This window comes from Sarcophilus harrisii, chromosome 6, assembly GCF_902635505.1.
Source record: "Sarcophilus harrisii chromosome 6, mSarHar1.11, whole genome shotgun sequence".
Classification (NCBI taxonomy): Eukaryota; Metazoa; Chordata; class Mammalia; order Dasyuromorphia; family Dasyuridae; genus Sarcophilus; species Sarcophilus harrisii.
This window is the reverse complement of record NC_045431.1, coordinates 202,434,575-202,453,680: the sequence shown is the minus strand read 5'-3', so window position 1 is coordinate 202,453,680 and position 19,106 is coordinate 202,434,575. Positions and strand designations below refer to the sequence as shown.

Below are 19,106 nucleotides of genomic sequence, written 5' to 3'. Positions count from 1 at the left end.
TAAGTTTAAAGTGCCAGTGGGACACATAATCATAGTGTATAGCTTAGGAGAGAGTAGGACAAGAAATGGAGATTTAATAGTCATCTACAATTCCTTGTTATTGCCCTCTGTGAATGACTTGACATATTCACTACTATTTTCTAGAGCATTATGCCATTCTCTAATATATTTGGTTTAACAGATGTACACAAATATTCCCTTTACCCTCCATTGTTAGCTTAAACCCTCACCTGAACCTTTTTAGACAGTCCCTTTCCCTCAATTAATTAGATGTCCTAAATTTGTAGATTTTATTATCTGAAGTTTAAAAATGTACAAATGTAAATGTAAAAATTTTCCTAGAAGTATACTTCCTTTAGGAAATGTAGAAGAATTTAATTTAAATTTAATGGAATTTATATTACATTACATTTACATTAATGGGATTCTTGTAAAATTGGAAAGTAAATGATATGAGATTCATTTTTCTTAAGGCTTTCCAATTTACATCAAACTTGGAAGAGCATATTTTATCAATGTCTAACATTTCTGCCTTGCCTAAGAGCCAAATTGCCTATAGAAATCTAGTGTGTGAGATCCATAGCACTAATCCTGGGCCATCTTGATCCTTGCCTAGTTAAGAACAACTAGAACAGTGACACAGAATAGTGCAATGGGAAATGACAATGGACTAGGATCTCAGAAGACTTCAAGCAATATTGTCTTTGTGTGCCATCTGAAGGTAATTGACTGATATTTGTGTTTCTTCACTAGTTTCAATCATGGATAAGGTGACCACCGTCTTCAACAGTGCTCAAAGACTGGAAGTTGTTAGAAACTGCATCTCCTTTATATTTGAAAATAAAGTTTTAGAAACGGAAAAGGTAATTTTAAAAGTTTATTTACTAATGTGTTTGCTTGCTTCCTTATTAAATTTACTTATGTTAAATTACCAATTTCCATAAACCCTATCCGTTTTCCTTTTGTTATATTTATGACCTGTTTGGTGATTTGAAATAAATATGATTGTGTCCAAATTAAAACTACAGAAGATGATATTGCTGCCAATTAAGTTCCAAATACAAAGTTTTCGTTTTGTTTAGCCTGGAAAGGCCTGGCAATGCAATATATATTTTTTTTGGAATATATTTAAGATCTTAGCTGTTTCACAGAAGTGTATTTTAGTTACCTAAAACTTCTTTAATTATCAAAACTGATTTTCTTTTAACCATTTAGTATAAAATATTTATTCAAATATACTTAATTCTTTCCTGCTTCATTAAACAGAGGATGCAGAATCCATTTTTTAATGTTTAATCTTATCTAAATGATTCAAGATCATTATGAGAATTGTGTTATACTAAATATGACACTTTGAGCCTTTTCAGACCTGTTAAGATTTGTTGGGGGAAGATGTCTTTTTCTGTCTCTCTCTATTGGGTAGCCTGAAGCTGCTGTGAGAAAGTCACACAACCCAACCAAATAAATCCATTATGGATTCATATTATTCCATTTCAATTGGGCTATTGGTACTGCTTGGCAGTCCTTGTTTTGTTCTTTGATTTAACTTTATCCCATTCCCCTTAGTAGTTGTTCACGATCTTCTCTTTGTGCTTCAATTCCACCCACCTCAGCAGATACAACCTAACTAAAAAACTTAGACCATCTATCATGCGTTCATTTTTCCTATTCTGCATCCCAAAACTCCTGCATATGTTCACTCATTATTTGTTTCTTTATGCCAGTCTTTGAGAAGGAGATCCCCTTGACTATATCAAAGATGCCCTTTCTACTTCTGACTGCTATACCATTCCCTCCTGTACCTTCTAGAAAGTTTGCCACACCTGTCATTCCTTCTCTCTCATCTTCAATCTCTCCTTTTCTATTAGGTCATCTTCTCCTACAAATATGTCCAAGTCCATCCCATCCTTAAAAAACAAACAACCAAGCAAATACAAATAACCTTCCTATCATTCCCTCAAACTGCCATACCATCCCCTTTTGTTTCTCTCCTTCCTTGCATTGTCAAGACTCCTAGAAAAATCAATTCTGCCTGTTTCATCAACCACTCACTCTCAACCCTTCATTTAATCTGACTTCTGACTTCACTACTCTGCTACAGCTTTCCTATTTTAAGGTGACTTCTTGACAGTTAACTCTGATGATCTTTGTTAAGCTCTAATCCTCATTTACCTCTCTTTGCTTTTAACACTGTTGAACACCCAATCCCCTTCCTCATGTTTTCCTTACTTTGGCTTCCATGACACTGCTCATTTGATTTTCTCCTCTTACTTTACTTGTACTTCTTCACTTCTAAATGTCCTCTTCTGATCATCATCACTCAAGTAAGTCTCCCTGAAAGAAGATTCAGTGACCAGAATTTTTTTTCTCTCTCTCAACAACCTCATCAGCAGACTTCGGCTCAATTATTATTTCCATGCAGGTTTCTCCTACAAATCTCTTGGTTGTCCTGTAGACTTCTCTAACTCAACATATCCAAACAGAATTCATTCTTTCCTCCAATTGCCCCCCTCTTTAAAACATTCTAAAGTACCTAGGTGGTGTAATGGATAATTGTATCCTGGATAAATGTACTGGTCCTGGAGTTAAGAAGACAAGTTCAAATATCACTTACAGCTAGGTGACCTTGGGCCAGTTATTTAACCCCTGTTTTCCTTAGTTTCCTCAATTGTAAAATGAGAATTGTAAGTCAGTACTTATCTCCTTCACTTGTGATGAGGATCAAATCAAGTGCTTAGAACAGTACCTATGGCATAGTAGGTGCTATGTGAATATAGCTATTATTATTATTACCATTAAACATTCCCTATTGATGTTAAATTGCCACCATTCTCCCAGCTACCCAGAGTCATAGCTTCAGTCATTCTTATCTCATCTTCATGTATATTCTTTCTCTATTTGTCATATCTTACCCTTTCTCTCCACTTATATTGTGTTCATCCTAATTCAGGTTCTTATCTCCTCTTGCCCAGACCCCTGTTGGTCACCCTCCATTTAGTTTTCTCACTTTCCAATCTAGTTCTGACTAGTTCTGACCTTGAAAGCCATCTGTGGCTTCCCATTGCCTTTCAAGTAAAACATATACTTCTTGTTCTGGTATTTAGGGCTCTCCATAAATTGACTGCAATGGATTTTTCCTGCTGTGTTTCCTTTTTATGAATTCTGTTCTAGCCAATTTAGGCTACTGATTTTTCAACAAACTCAACACTCTGTATCTCTATCCTATCTTCATTCACAATGGCTAGCCCCAAAACCTGTAATGCATTACCTCATTATCTCAGTTTCTCAGACTCCATGACTTCTTTTATGACCCAGCTCATGTATTACTTCCTACCTAAAGTCAGTACTGTATTCTCCTTCAGCTTGCCTTTAATTATATTCATTTATACACATATTCTATCTATACAGGCACACATACAAACACACCCCTGGTAAACTATAAGATCCTTGATTGTTCCAGGACACAGTTTGGGGTTGTTTATTTATTTGTTTGTTTCTAGTAACTTAACAATGTTTTTTGCATGGTAGGTATTTAATAAATATTTGTTATTCAATTCAATTATTGTTTTAAAATGATCTCCCATGGGCTGTAATTCAAATTCTTATTTCAGTAGAATTAGGTTTTTTTTTTTCATATGAGTAACGTATAATTTTCTTGTTCTTAGACTCTTCCTGCTGCATTGAGAGCACTCAAAGGAAAGGCAGCACGACAGTGTCTTACCTATGAATTGGGTTTGCATGTACAGCAGAACCGGGCCATACTAGATCATCAGCAGTTTGACTACATTGTAAGGATGATGAACTGTACTCTACAGGTAATTTTTGTGTTTTTTTCTTTCCGGCCCCTCTCCCCTTTTTGGAATAATATTATATGACATTTAATTTAAAAAAAACAAAAACTATCTGTAAAGTTCTTAGACTTTCCAGAGCCAAAATAGTAAAGAGCCAACATCTGCACCACTTCTGCCAAATAGACTTATTCAGTGTTTGGCAGGAATATTAAATTTCCTTTCCATCTATGCTGGATATTGGATTATTCTATAAATTCTACAAACAAAGTCTTTGAATATGAAAAGTTATCTTAAAAATATATGGTGCATATTACTTTATAGTATTGCTTATTCACTCAATGTTTTTAAGTCTTGGAATGGTAGCAGAATAAAAGGGCAAGAAATAGCATAGAAGTAAAAATAAATGCATTTTCTGACACCTATTAGCTTAGGTAATAGGTACTCAAGAATCCTACATGTTCTCATAGATAGAACTAGCCAGCTACAGTTTTAATATCCTGAGTTTACAGTCTTGTATGGACACACTTGACATCATTCCAGCTGTTTTTGTTATTCAGATATCTAATCAAGTGTGTCCCTGTTTATGAAAAAAAACCTAATGGAATGAAAAGGATATGTATATACTCTGTGTTTTTTAATCTTCCCAATATTATAAAGCCAGTAGTGCATCTGGGATAATGAAATGCATTTAGATCACGAGATAGTGGTGTGTTAGAACTACAAGAGCAAGATCACCCCAGTAAAACTTAGGGAGAATTGCCTGTTGAATCCTCACCCAGTCCAGGGATGGGCAAGAGTGCTAGAATGCAGCAGAATCTGAAGTAGACAAGTGAAGTGAGGTGGAAAACACCAAGTAGCCCCAGGACAACTGAAGAGGACCTCTTTGGAATCAAATCTGCCTGAAGCCCCACTATAGCCATCAAGGATGCAGGACTGGGGAGGAGGAGCAGGAGATACAGCCCCAGTTTAATGACCAGAAAGACCATTCCAGAGCAGCAGCCCAGCAGCAGGGGAAGGCCAGAGTAGCCTGGAAACCCTGTGGCAAGAGGGAGTCCCTCACCAGAGCCTAACATCAGAATAGCCTCCAAGCCCTGGCCAAACATGCCCAGCCTTGGCCAGACTCAGAAGGTTCTCTCATTTTCGAGAATACTGGGGCTGAGCTTCACCAGAGCGGCTCTACCGTCTCCTCCTCATCCCTTTCCCCTAGTCTAAATACTGGGACTACTAAGATGAGCAAACAAAAGAAAATACCAAATACTTGTGACCAAATTGAATTTAGAGATGTCCTGGAAAGTAAATCTGGAATACAGCCTTCCCACAGCAATTCTATGTAAAACCTCAGAGGAAAAAAAATGTCCTGGACACAAAGATTCTAAGAGTAGAACAAATAAAACAAGAAATGCAAAATGGAATAACAAAGGAGGATATAATGGCAAAGAGAATGGACACCTTAGATGAGATGTTGGAAGATCTCATCTGAAAACTGACCCTGAAAACTTGAGTGGATTCAACAGAAAGGAATGATTCAATGCAACAGTAAGCTATTTTAAAACAAAATCAAAAAGTCTGAAAAAAAAACAAACAGAAAAATTTAGCCAAAAAACTGACCTAAAAAACAGATCAAGGAGAAATCTTAAGAATAATCATGCTATCTGAAAATCATGATTTTAAAAAATATCTGTATACCATTGTTTCAAGATGAAAGCTACCAAAATTCTTAAAACAAGATGGCAGAGTGAAAATAGAAAGAACCCACCATCATCTTTTGAGAAGTACTCCAAAATAAAAACTTCAAGAAATGTCATATCCCAAATCCAGAGATTTCAGGTCAAAGAAAAAAATGCTACACTGTCAAAAAAGGAAAATTCAAGTTGCAAGAAGCTTTAGCAAGGATCACATATTTCTTTGCAACTACTACTTTAAAGGAGAAGAAAGCTTGGAATATGATATCGCAAGAGTTGGAGACTTACAGAAAAATTAAATATAATTCTCTGAAGGAAATAGACCTTTAATGAAATGTTTCCAAACATCCCCAAAGAAAAGAACAAGCCTGAATAAACATTTTAGAGAAATTCAGGAGCCAAGAGAAATATTGACAGGTACATATATTTGTTTAAATGGATGGAAAATTATGGAGCTGAATTTTTACATACAGTAAGGGTTCTGGAAATAAATTTCTTTCAAGAACTCTAATGTCTTTAAGAGTCATAGAGAAAAGTTAGTAAGACAGAGGGTTACTGGCAGGGCATAGAAGGGAACTGTGTTGTTCAGAAGATTACAAACCAAAAAAAGAGAAAAAGGGATGGGGACTACACGAAATTTCAATAATTAAGAGAAAGAATAAATCAATGAATGAGCACCTGACTTAAAAAAAAATTAATTATAACCCTTTAACTAAGCAACAAAAATGGCATTCTGGAAATTAAAGAAGAAATTAATAAAATTGACAGGCAAAAAAAAGACCAAAACAAAACATCAAATTTATAAAGGAACTGATTTTTGAAGAAAGTAATAAAATAGATTTTTAAATTAGCCAATTTGATTATAAAAAGGAAATAATTTTTCATATTAAAATGAATAATGAGAGTTCACAGAAATGAAGAAGGAAATTATCTTAAATGATTTTGCTCAGTTGTATGCAAAAACATTAATAATTTAAATGACATATACAAATACTTATAAAAATACAAAATAATCCAAATTAATAAAAAGAATAGAATATTTAAATAGTAATATCAGCAAAAATAAATAAATAAATAAACATTCCTTAAGTGAACTCAAATTTAAAAAACCTCAATAGATATATGTGTTGTTTGTGTGGTGTGTGTTTGTGTGTGTGTGTGTGTGTGTGTGTGTGTGTGTGTGTAAGCACTCAGCAAGACTGCAAAAACCTATCTCATGCAAGCCAAAAAAGAAAATAATTTGTATTCAACTTTGCCATATGTTTTTGTACTTATATTCAAATATGTATATGTATAATAATACAAACTAAGTCTAGCTAAATCCAGTCTCCTTGGATGTGAAATCTTTGCTCATGGCAACTCATAAAAGAAAGAAAATTGAAAAATGGTTCTGTTTTACTTCCTTTGAGCAGGGATGGAGAAGAGAGATAGAAAGTGAGTAGGGTAAATAGGAGTCCTTAAGGAAAGAATTCAATAAAATATTCCAAACAAAATTAGCATATACTTTTATATTCATTGTACTTCAAAGCAATGGTTAGCATAGTAAAAGATAGCAAAATATGTTGGAATTTATGAATATATTGCAGGAGTACGAAATGAAAGGGGCCAAAGCCTTAAAAGTTTACAAGAGGCCTCACGCCTGTGTAACATTGATACATTTGTTGATGAAAGATTCAGAAATACATTAAGCACCAAATAACATCATGCAAAAATTAAATTGCTTATATTTTATTAGATATGAAACAACAGGTAATTAATGTGGAAATAGTTTATGATGCTTGTGTGTAGACAGATTACTAACTTCTTAGAGTAGAGATTAAAACCAATGCCAAACTAAAACAAAAATAAAATTTAGAAGATAGTGCATCCAATTAAAACAGTCCCTTTCTGATCTATTTAAAGAATCTGTTGGTGCCAAAAAAGTGAGAAATAGGTAAAAGGATAGAAATTGACACTGCTTATCTGTATTTGCCAAGGAAGATTAACTGATGTCAATCAGTTGCCAGGAGAACAAACAAGCTTAGGAAACCAGTCTTAACCAGGAAATACTACATCTCCTGACTAAGAGGAAAGATGGGGCAGCTCAAGGGAATACCACTTAAAACCATAAACTCATTTGTAAAAATCTTAGAGAGAACAATGGCAGAATTTTACCAGCAGTTTAACCTCCTACAACAACAAACAGAAAGAAAACAAATTTAAAGAAAGCTAGTAAGAAACTCAGTTAAGTAAAATGGCCTCAAGGTAGTTTAGTAATTTTGGAAAATATTTTAATAATATAACTGGAAGAAAGCATAGAAACAAAGAGAGGAAAAGCTCTGTGAAGACTTTTACAACAGACTTTTTAAACCACAAATGATAGTGAAACCCCACAACCTCTACAGCCTTAATTCTACAGCCCCAAATGTTTTATGGAGACAAGGAAATGCCACTAAAGAAAACAAAACTCTTCCAAAATAAAATGGGTCACATTGGGAGAAGCCGAGTTCCCTTTCACTTGAGGTCTTCATGCAAAGGCTGAATGGCTTTTTGTCAGGATATGCTGTACTGCAGAAAAGATCCATTTTCTGACATGAGCCTTTTTAACTCTGAAATCATGTGGTTCTGTGAAAGGTGGAAAGAGCAGTAACTTAGACCAAGTATGCAAAACAAGCCCATGAGGGAGACAGACAGAGAGTGCTAAGTAGGAATTCTAGTACCGAGATGGCAGACAAGAAGTAGCCAGCTAGAAAGTGAGTGTCAGTAGTTCCGATGTCTTTAGGAGAACACTAGGTTTTAGTGGGACCAAAATATGGAAGAAATTAGAGAGAACGAGATTTAGGACGAAGGCATATTAAGAATAAAGGAGGGTCCTAGAGGAATGAAACAAGAAGTAGGGAGGACCTGGGCTGCACTTTCTAGATAGGCAAATATGAGAAAATAAAGCCAGAGAAAGGGGGATTTGCAAAGACTTAGAGGCTTAGAGGAGGAGGAAGTAAAAAATTTGAGTGGCAGGTATCAAGAAGAGAAGAACCAAGTTGGTTCTAAAGTTCTCATTAGAAGAGGGTGCCTGTGTCTTTGTAGATCCTGACTATGGTATTGCCCAGGTGAATGCTCTGGTTGTGACTGGAGGTTGGGGGTTATTTATTTGACAGGAAGCACATCAATTGTTATTATCAGCAACAAGCAGTTATTGAGTGCTTACTCTCTACAACACTGCTCAACGCCACTGAGGGAGTAGTAGTGAGGTTAGAGTAAGGGAGGCAGTGATGAAGGGGGAAGAGACATGCTGTAGCCCAAAAGGAGGCTGTCTGCTGGTCCCAGAGAGCCATCAGGGTGTGGATTTTCAGGCTGATGGGACCAGTCTTCCCCTGGAGGAAAGTGGCCCTGCTGGGGGTGGGCCCCCTGGCTCATGGGAGAACAGTGTGCATTCGACTGCTGTTGAGGTAGCAGAGAGTGGAAATACACCCACTCCCATGATGGCATTTGGGGCAAAGTCTCCGGGTCTCTCTCTCCTCACTGTCACTTCCTCCAATTCTGTGGAGGCAAAACAAGGTGGGAGAGAGTCAGTGAGTGATTCTCCAGGGGTCAAAGAATACTACACAAAGGGCACCGGAGTGAAGGTCATGGCGGGGCATAAGGCTGAGAAATATTATATTGAAGAATATTTTTAAAAATAGCCTGAAAACTGTCATCAAAGAAATGTATACAACCAAGAAAAACGGGTGCAATCCAAGGACTTAGAAGCTTCATCAGCATATACACATAAGAAGTCTAAAAGAAAGACAGGAAGCACGCTGAGTGGAGGATTCACGTCAGGTCCCAGGCAAGATTCTCTCAGGAGGATCTGCTCTATGCAGACACAGGGCTAAGGGCTTCACAAATATTGTGTCACTTGATCCTTGCAACATCCCTGCCATGTAGCTACTGTTAGTACTCCATTTTCCACTTGAAGAAAAGTGAGTTAGAGGGAAAGTGACCCTGGGGTTGCCCAGCTAGTGGGAGTAATCCTGAACTCCTGTCTCTGCCCTGCCATGTCCAGTCCATTGCCAAGGACTGTCTGATTCATTCTGTAACCTCTCTAAGTTCACATCCCCTCCTCCAAAGCTTTCAGCACCTTAGTGCTTGCCCTCATCCCCCAGGCCTGGACTACTGTGGGAGCTACTGCTGGGCTGCCGGCCTGAAGACTCTCCCCACACCGACCCAACCTCTCTATTCAGTTACTAAAGAGGCTTTCCTAAAATGTAGGTTTAATCATCTCACCCCCAACCCAGGACTCTCCCTGTCACTGCCAGGATCAAATACAAAATGCTGCATTTAGCATTCAAAGCCTTTCATAACCTTCTTCTACCCTCACACTCTTTGTACCCCTTACTCCCTACTACACACACTGCCACAAACCAGACCTTCCATCTCTTGACTCCAGAATTTTCTCTTTTATGCCTGGAATGTTCTCCCTTCCTCATCTATGCATTCTGACCTCCCTGGCTTCCTCTAAGGCCCAAGTAAAATCTCCTTTTTTCTTGAAAGCCTTTCTGAAGCCCTCTTAAATAATAGCATCTTCCCTTTGTTAATTATTTCTTACTTATCCTATATACACAACGTGCACGTGTAGGGAGAAAGACAGAGACAGAGATAGAGACAGACAGACAGACAGACAGACACAGAGAGATAACTTGCTTTGCATATTTTTGTTTCCTTATTGTTTCTCTCATTAATTATGAGCTCTTTGAGGGCAGGGATTATCTTTTGTTTCTTTTTCATATCCCCAGAATTTAGCATAGTGCCTGGAACTTAGTGGACATTTAATAAATATTGATTGTCTGATTAAGTGTCGGAGGCCAAATTTGAACTCACGTCTTCCTGATTCCAGATCCAGTGCTCCAGTTAGTGCATTACTAACTGTATTAATGAATTGTATTCTGCATCACAGGAGATAGTACCCTGATTCATGAAATTATTGAATGTATAACAACCACAAAATTATTTTCGAATAAAATATTCAAAAGCTTGATTCAAAAAGTCTTAGGAAGCTACTTCTTTTTGTCTTTCTTCATTGTCTTTATGACCTAAGTTAAAGCAAAATCCATTTATAATAATTTCTTAATGCAAAGAAGGTAAATATTAGTATCTTTTAAAGTATTCCTAAGACTATATAAAAAGTAGTGATATTTGCTGAGATGCCAACAAATAAATAATTGTGTAGATCACCTTGTAGCTCCTAGTAAAATAGAAAATAAGACTTTTGTGAATAACAAAATCTTTACATTTTCCTCAAATGCCTTTCACCAATATCTATTCATTGTTGCCTCATTTTATTTATTTTCATTTTATACTTGGAGGTATTAACAAACTGATATCTTAGATTTTAGCATATTCTCTCAAAGAGGCCTAATGTGTTGATCATTTAGCTTTGAGTTATATATTTGTATGTTAAATGATAAAAGATGGGGCATGATTTAGCATATAATAAATATTTTACTTATTAGCTTAAATAACTAGCTATTTAGCCTAGTGATGATCACTTACCTTCTCTTAGTCTATTTTTCTTATATGTAAAAAACAAGTGAGTTAAACAGATATCCTTTCTAACTCTAACATTTTGTGATCAAGGGCATGGTCTGTTCTTGAATTGGCCCTGGTAAACATTTTTATCAGTTACTATAGCCCAGTAGTATCAGGCATACCAGCAAATCTTACAAATAATAAAAAGCTGAAAATTATTGTGTATGACAGAATTGGATTCCCAAATTTTTGTCAATAGTTCAAGACAAAGGGCTGAATCTAATAAGATGAAATTTCATAAGCATAAATGTAAAGTCATTGGCTTAGATTTAAAAACTCAACTGCCCCTAAAAATAAGGTAGACATTTCTTCAGAGAAAAACAACAACCTCAGAGATTTTAGATGTCCACCAGCTTCAGATGAATCAGATGACATATGGCTGCCAGAAAAGCTCAAGAGGGCTTGAACTGCATTCAGAAAGTATAATCTATAGAATTAGGGACCATGTGCCTTCAATGATAGGTGACACATTATAAGAGGACTATTGGCAAACTGGAACCTCTGCAGAGGAGGGAAACAAGATCATGTCATGGGAGGAAAGGTAAAAGAACCTGGCATGTATGGCCTGAAGAAAAGACTGAGAGAGGGAACATGATATCTGGAAGAGCAATTAAATTGATTCACTTAGTTTCCCTGGGAATAAGTTACAGAGTCACATATCTTGGCTCTTTTGAACAAAAACTTCCTAACTACTAGAGCTGGACATAAAAATGGACTCCCTGCAGTAAGGAGGAACTTGCTTGGCACTGCAAACATTGGAGCAGATCCCTGATGACTGAAAATTAAGTCTATCACAGAAATGAATTGGACCAGATCAAGAGTTTTTATTTTTTGTTGTTGTTGTTGGGGACCCTTTTGATGATCTTGAGACCTATTTTCACAATATTCTTTATTTTTTAAAAATGTTCATAGTTGAAGGAAAGGCTAATTATCCTTTAGAGGTTAGTGAAAAGACCTCAGAAATCTATACACAGGACCCCAGGTGGGGGGGGGGGGCCGGAGGGGGACCTCCATGGGGAGGTCCATGGATCCCAGATTAAAAACCCTTGGTTTTGTGTTCTAGGTTCAGGGTCTGGTCTAGTTCAGAAATTTAATTAAATATAAATGGTTGTGGTGATGAATAATAATTGTCCTGTTCCTAGTTCCATATTTGTTTTATATAGTAACTAAAACATAATATACAAGTGCTCCAGAAGATAATTTTAAAGTAAGTTTTGTCTAATTGCAAAGTCATTTAGGTCCTAAGTTTTTGTTGCTTTGGCATATCCTTATTGTGCTTCATAAAAAAAGGAAGAAATATGGTTTTGGTTGCTTTGAGATGTATCTCAGTTGAGAGATTTGTATGGTCAGAGTACTGAATTATCCCTTTAAATATAAATAAACTACACCCTACTCTTCATCTAATAATTGAGATTATACAGAGATCTTCTTCAGTTACAGTGGACCCAGAGGTGATATTCTGGGGTTTAATGTATTATTTATTGGCACCTTGGGATTTTTTAATATTTATGTTCTTGTTACAACAATGTACTTTGTAGGGTTTGACTTGACATTCTGAACATTTTTTACAGAAGCATACAGTTTCGTGGCAGAAAGGCCAAACATCTGCAGTGGTGTTTTAGAAGAGAAACATGAATCAGATGAACCAATTTTTAGATAGGGATTCAAAAACTTCAGTGACTTTTGTTTTCTGTGACCTAGAAATATTCTGCTTTTCCTGCTCTCTGGGGAAAACTAAATAGGATATGATTACTGCCCAAAGGCTATTTCATTTATCAGGATGATTTTATGACAAGTTAATAAAAAGAAATGATTCGCAGAGAATATGAATTTTTCTAACACGTCCTTGTCATTCAAAAAAATCAATTCCATTTTGTGGAAATTGTAAACCTGTGTGCAATACTTTTTTTAAATTGCTAATATCTTTTTGAAGCTAGACTAATGAAAAACTATCTTATAAAATAAAATAGTTAGCCGGTACCCTCTTTCCATTTTAGCAGGCATAAACCTTTATATTGTCAAGATTCTGTTATTTTGACTACTGAGTATAATTTAAAGGCCAATACATAGTAAAATGTTGTTATTAGTACTTATGGACTGTTAACTGGTATCAAAGTGTTTGCTCAGTATGTGACTAAGAAATTTTTTTAATTTAAAACTTTTCTTTAATTTTTTAAGTTAAGAATTTAATTTAATTTTTTAAAATTTATTTTTGCATTCTTTTCTTTTTTTAAAAAAAATATCACTGTCCCTTTTGCACGAATCCTCCATTGACCATCTTGCCCTAGTTAAAAAAAAAAAAGAAAAAAGGAAGAGTCAAGCAAAGCAAGCAGCATTTACTGTTTCTAAAATGTGTGCTACGTTCCACATTGCTGGCCCACTTCTTGGCCTAGGTGCTTCGAAGTAAGTCTTCTGAAGTTATGATTGATGACTGCATTCACCAGAGATATGCAGTCTTTCAATGCTGTTTTCTTTGCCATTGCTGGTGCCTTCATGGGAATTATTCTCCGAATTTGTGATACCTTACTCTTCATCAGTTCTTGCCAATCTTCTTAGGTTTTTTCCCCTTGAATTCTTCATATTCATTACTTTTTAATAGTACAGTAACATTCCATCGTATCAGTATACTTCCATTTGTTCAGCAATTCCCAGTCCACATGCTCTCACTTAGTTTCCAGTCCTTTGCAATTACAAAACATGCTATTATAAATGTTTGTATACAGACTTCTCCCTCCTGTTCTATATCCTTTAGATTTACTCTTTGTAAGATTACTATTGGGCCAAAAGATATGTCCAGTATAGTAACTTTGGTATCATTCCAAATTGTTTTCTGGAATGGTTGGAATAGTTCATGGCTCTTCCCACAGGCCCTAAAATATTTACTGGGGATGGATTTCCCCCCACTTTTCCAGTCTCATATGTGTGTGAGATGAAACCTCAGTTATTGTAATTTGCATTTTTAGTTTTACTAGTGATTTGGAGTATTAAAATTGTTTTCTTGTCTATCTTATTTAGAAAAGATTTATTTTCAAAGATAAGATTGATTTGCATATTTCTCATGCTTTTAGTATAAATGAGGATTTGTTTTTGTTTGATTCAAACATATGGAGTATTTTAAGTTTAAGTTACAGTTACAGCTGTATGGCCATCAGTTAAATATGTTCCACAAAGAATTCCTGTGCTGAAGGAGAGGTGGGATCTCAAAGGTCCACAAAAGCTTCATAGTTCTTTGATTGTCTGATTTACTTGTCCAGTTTTCATTTCATTTCATTGCTTTTGTAGTTATTTCATTTTTTAAGTCTTCATTCTTTGAGTAGTCCATTGGAGTTTTTAATCACCAGAATGAGACTACAACAATTGATAAGCATGTATTAAATATTATTGCTCATTAAGTCAATCGGCTTTGCTTAAATGCCTACTATGTGGTAGGCACTGTGTTTGTCCCTAAAAATGCAATCATTGCTCTCCAGGAGCTTACATTCTTTTTTTTTTTTTTTTTTTTTTTTATTTAATAGCCTTTTATTTACATGATATATACATGGGTAATTTTACAGCATTAACAACTGCCAAACCTCTTGTTCCAATTTTTCACCTCTTACCCCCCCCACCCCCTCCCCTAGATGGCAGGATGACCAGTAGATGTTAAATATATTAAAATATAAATTAGATACACAATAAGTATACATGACCAAAACGTTATTTTGCTGTACAAAAAGAATCAGACTCTGAAATATTGTACAATTAGCTTGTGAAGGAAATCAAAAATGCAGGTGTGCATAAATATAGGGATTGGGAATTCAATGTAATGGTTTTTAGTCATCTCCCAGAGTTCTTTTTCTGGGCATAGCTAGTTCAGTTCATTACTGCTCCATTAGAAATGATTTGGTTGATCTCGTTGCTGAGGATGGCCAGGTCCATCAGAACTGGTCATCATATAGTATTGTTGTTGAAGTATATAATGATCTCTTGGTCCTGCTCATTTCACTCAGCATCAGTTCATGTAAGTCTCTCCAGGCCTTTCTGAAATCATCCTGTTGGTCATTTCTTACAGAACAGTAATATTCCATAATTTTCATATACCACAATTTATTCAGCCATTCTCCCAACTGATGGACATCCATTCAGTTTCCAGTTTTTAGCCACTACAAAAAGGGCTGCCACAAACATTCGTGCACATACAGGTCCCTTTCCCTTCTTTATAATTTCTTTGGGATATAAACCCAGTAGCAACACTGCTGGATCAAAGGGTATGCACAGTTTGATAACTTTTTGAGCATAGTTCCGAACTATTCCAGGAGCTTACATTCTGACATGGCAGATGGCAAGTACAGAGTAACACAAAAGGAGCAAACACAGTACGTGCACAAGGCACAGGTTAAATACAAGATGGTTTAAGAGGGCGGGCACTAGCACCTGGGAGGGGGTGCCTGAGCTCCATCTTGAAAGAGAGGCCTTCTTGGAGTTGTTGTTAACACCTGTTGAGATATTTTTCATTAAAACACAGTAAAAAAAAAAAAAAAAAAAAGGTGCCAAATAAATGTTTATTCTCTTCCTTCTCCTCTTTCTTATAAGCAGTGATTGGGACTTATGTAATTAGCCATTTGAAAGGATATGAACAAAGAATAAGTTAGGTTTGGCAGAAATGAGGTTACCTAGTGAGGAGATGAGAATGTTTAGATGGTCTAAAGGTTGAAAGACACAGAGGAAGTTGCTAAAACAAGGTGAGTGTGGTAGAAGGAGCCCTGGAGACCGTAAGCAATTTACTTCCCTTCTCTGTGCCCCCATTTCAAGGGTTTGCTGGAGCCAGTTGAACAGTCTCCCAAGAGTCAGCTATGAAATTTGCAATATAAGCATTTACAACACAAAATCAGCAAACACTACAAATCAGGGTTTGATTTATTGTTTTGCTGATTGTTTAGATCAGGAATAGACAGAATACAGCCCGTGGGCCAAAACAAGTCTGCTTGTTTTAGTATGGCCTACAAGCTAAGAATGGTTTTTACATTTTAAAATAAAGTTTTATTATATTAAAAACATTTTTTTAAATCATTCTTAGATTTGTCCCCAGTCTGGAGTTTAAAAGAGAATAGTAGAGAAAATGCTAATAAAGCAACTTGAATTTAAAAGTGTGTCCTGTATACTTTTTTTTCTTCCAAACCACCACTCGTTAAAAATTTATCAACACATCCTAGTCCAAATTTCATTCATAGAAGTAGGATAATAATATTTATACTCCTTCCAAACCATTGTATCATGAGTTGTTGTGAGTATCAAATAAATATTAAAGGGCTTTGTAAACTGGAAAGTACAATTCCAGTATAGACTATTCAGATTTATTAGTGTCAGCTTGGAATATCACTTTTATTATCCTAGATATCATTTAGGACAGTGTCATCATGGAAACTTTTATACATATGCTTAGTTCACTTTCTTGCTATTTTGTTCATCTTGCTTCTTAGCATGTTTTCTTACTAGTAACTTTAATTCTTGACTTCAGAATCACTCCTTAAATTTGACTTTGTCTTCCTAGTTATTTTATTTCATCTCTAAGGCCTCCTGTAGATCTTGACCTTATAACATTATGTATTTAGGAATAAATTTAGCTTAAGCAGTCCAATCTTGTACTTACACTCCTACTGAAAATCATATTTTTATCTGTATATATTTATATCTATCTATATCATGTAAATTGTTTAACTCCATTCTCATTCTAGTAAAATCTTTGAGAACAAATCCTTACATTATTTTTCAAATACTTTCAGAGCCCAGTGCAGTGTTCTTAATAATTGTTTGTTACATTTAATTAAATTATCAGATGATATGAAAAAAATTTTAGTCTACCTTTAAAAATTTTTTTATACCTTAAATCAGTCAAAATTATGGTTGAATAGTTTCAAGACTGTTTTGGGAGCTCAGGTCAGATTATTGTAGTTTAGAACTCCAAAGCAGTCTCAGAGCCTTCAATGACTATGCAATGGACCTGGCCAAGTTCCTTCCTCTGGCAGCAGTTGGGTTCAGTGTCAATGAAAACCCAGCAGACATTCACTGCTAAGGCTCTTAGGGTGCAAGTGACTAGAGAATGCTCCTGTCAGAAGCATCAGGAGTATGGAAAATAATAATTCCACTGTTCCATTATTCCTCTAAGTACCAAAGAGCCAACACAACTCTGCCAACACAACTCAGAGTGACTAAAAACTATGCCTTCTCAGAGGTAGAAGAACAGCAATATAATATAAGACTGAGTATTGGTCAAAACCATAAAATTAACATTTAAGAATGATGTTCTTTAAAAAAATAAAAATAACTTGCTAATGTTTTTGTATATTTTAAAGTCTTGGCTTTCTCGGAAATATAGAAGTTCTGATTAAAATCTGAATAATAGATTAGGAGAAAGGGAAAAGCAGTACTTGGGATCAGAACACCCTGAAACCCTCAACCATGTCCTTCACAATGAAGGCATATCACAGTCAAAGAGTTTGTAAAACATTCCAGGAATGCTGACTTAACCAGTGTGAAGGCAAACAGATCAAGCCACTCGGGGAGTGGAAGACTGTGGGCATTGCCAGGAACTTAGCTATCAGCAGAATGTACGCAACAGTATAATAATAGCTCATATTTTTCTTGTATTTTAAAGTTTACTGAGTATTTTCCTCAAAACAGCTTTGCTAGGTAGGTAGAGGACATGTTATTCTCCCCAACTTTTCTGATGAGGAAATAGTAAAAGAAGGTAAGCGACTCCCTTTCATCTAAATGACGCGTGCATTTCATTAGATTCTAAAGCTTCAGGACTTGTATGTGCCATTTCATTTCATTCATTTTCTTAGCAAACACTTGACAGCCATCTCCCATATAGAAGACCCCACGCTCAGCACTGTGCACAGTTGTTCTGGACATCCTCAACCCCTGTGCTCAGGGGTCAGTGCTACTGGGACTTACAAGAGGCACTTGGGATGATGGCATGAAAGAACTCACTTCCAGATAGGGGAATCAGCAAAGGCAGAAAGGAGACACTCTTGGCCACCAGCCTTGAAAGGTAAAAGGTCTTCCAAGTTTACAGAATTGTTTCCAGGTCTTTATAACATGTAGGAGATTTGGAACCAGATTTTTTGTCTGTTGAGAGAACTTTTTGTATTGACTTTTAAACAATCCTTTTATATCCATTATCTTCATCAAACGGCCCTTCTTTTCAAACAAACATGTTCTTCCTTGTTCATTTTTGTGATTAGATTAGAATGGTGTCTTAAGGCACCTTAGCAGTGCAAAAATTTACGCACAAAGAGTTTTTCCACTGACTATTATCTACACATACTTTAATTCAGTTTCTAAAATGGGAAGGAATACCATTTGCCTCTAGAGACTTTTTCTTGTGCTAAGGCAATTGGGGGTAAGTGACTTGCCCAGGGTCACACAGCTAAGAAGTGTTAACTGTCTGAGGCCAAGTTTGAACTCAGGTCCTCCTGACTTCAGGACTGGTGCTCTATCCACTGCGCCACCTAGCTGCCCCAGCCTGCAGAGACTTTGACCTAAGAATTATTTTGGACTGTATCTTCTGGCCTTTCCTCTCCTACCCAAAACCCACTAGAGCAGAACCTACTACATCTTGCAGAAGAAGCATCTATTAATTTATCATGTCATGTCAGTAATGAAATACAAACCAGTTTTTAAATAATCAGATTGTAAATTCCATTTTACTCTTTCAGCAAATACTGTTCCTGTGTTTTAGCATTCCACAATCAGAACAAAGGCTTTGGAAGCAAATCTCAGATTCTCAGTTGCAAAGGACTTCAGAAGTCAATCAGTCTAAGCCATCACTTGAAGAAGATTTCTCTCTACATAATTGATTTGATGACTACAGTAGTTCATTCTAATCCAGTGAAGCCAGAATGGGAGGGCCTGAAAATAAGGCATTCAACCTTTGCTTGAAGAACTCTAGTGAGGGGGAAACCCATTGTTTTCTAGAGCATCCTATTATACTTTAGATACTTATAATTATAAAGAAATTTTTCATTACCTCAAACCTCAGTCTGCTTCTCTTAAATTTCTTCCTAGTCCTCATAATTCTGCTTCTGAGACCAAGACCAACTAATCT

The 19,106-nt window shown here is 36.0% G+C and overlaps 1 protein-coding gene across 4 annotated transcripts in view; it reads left to right on the top strand.

Annotated features, from left to right (window-relative positions):
- SBF2 (SET binding factor 2) overlaps positions 1-19,106 on the top strand; it is a 430,203-nt gene that overhangs the window by 252,550 nt on the left and 158,547 nt on the right. For all 4 annotated transcript variants that reach the window (XM_031941976.1, XM_031941975.1, XM_031941974.1 and 1 more), the window contains exons 15-16: positions 754-863; positions 3,666-3,815. In XM_031941976.1, coding sequence (XP_031797836.1) covers positions 754-863; positions 3,666-3,815 — 260 coding nt within the window. The remainder of the gene's footprint in view (positions 1-753; positions 864-3,665; positions 3,816-19,106) is intronic.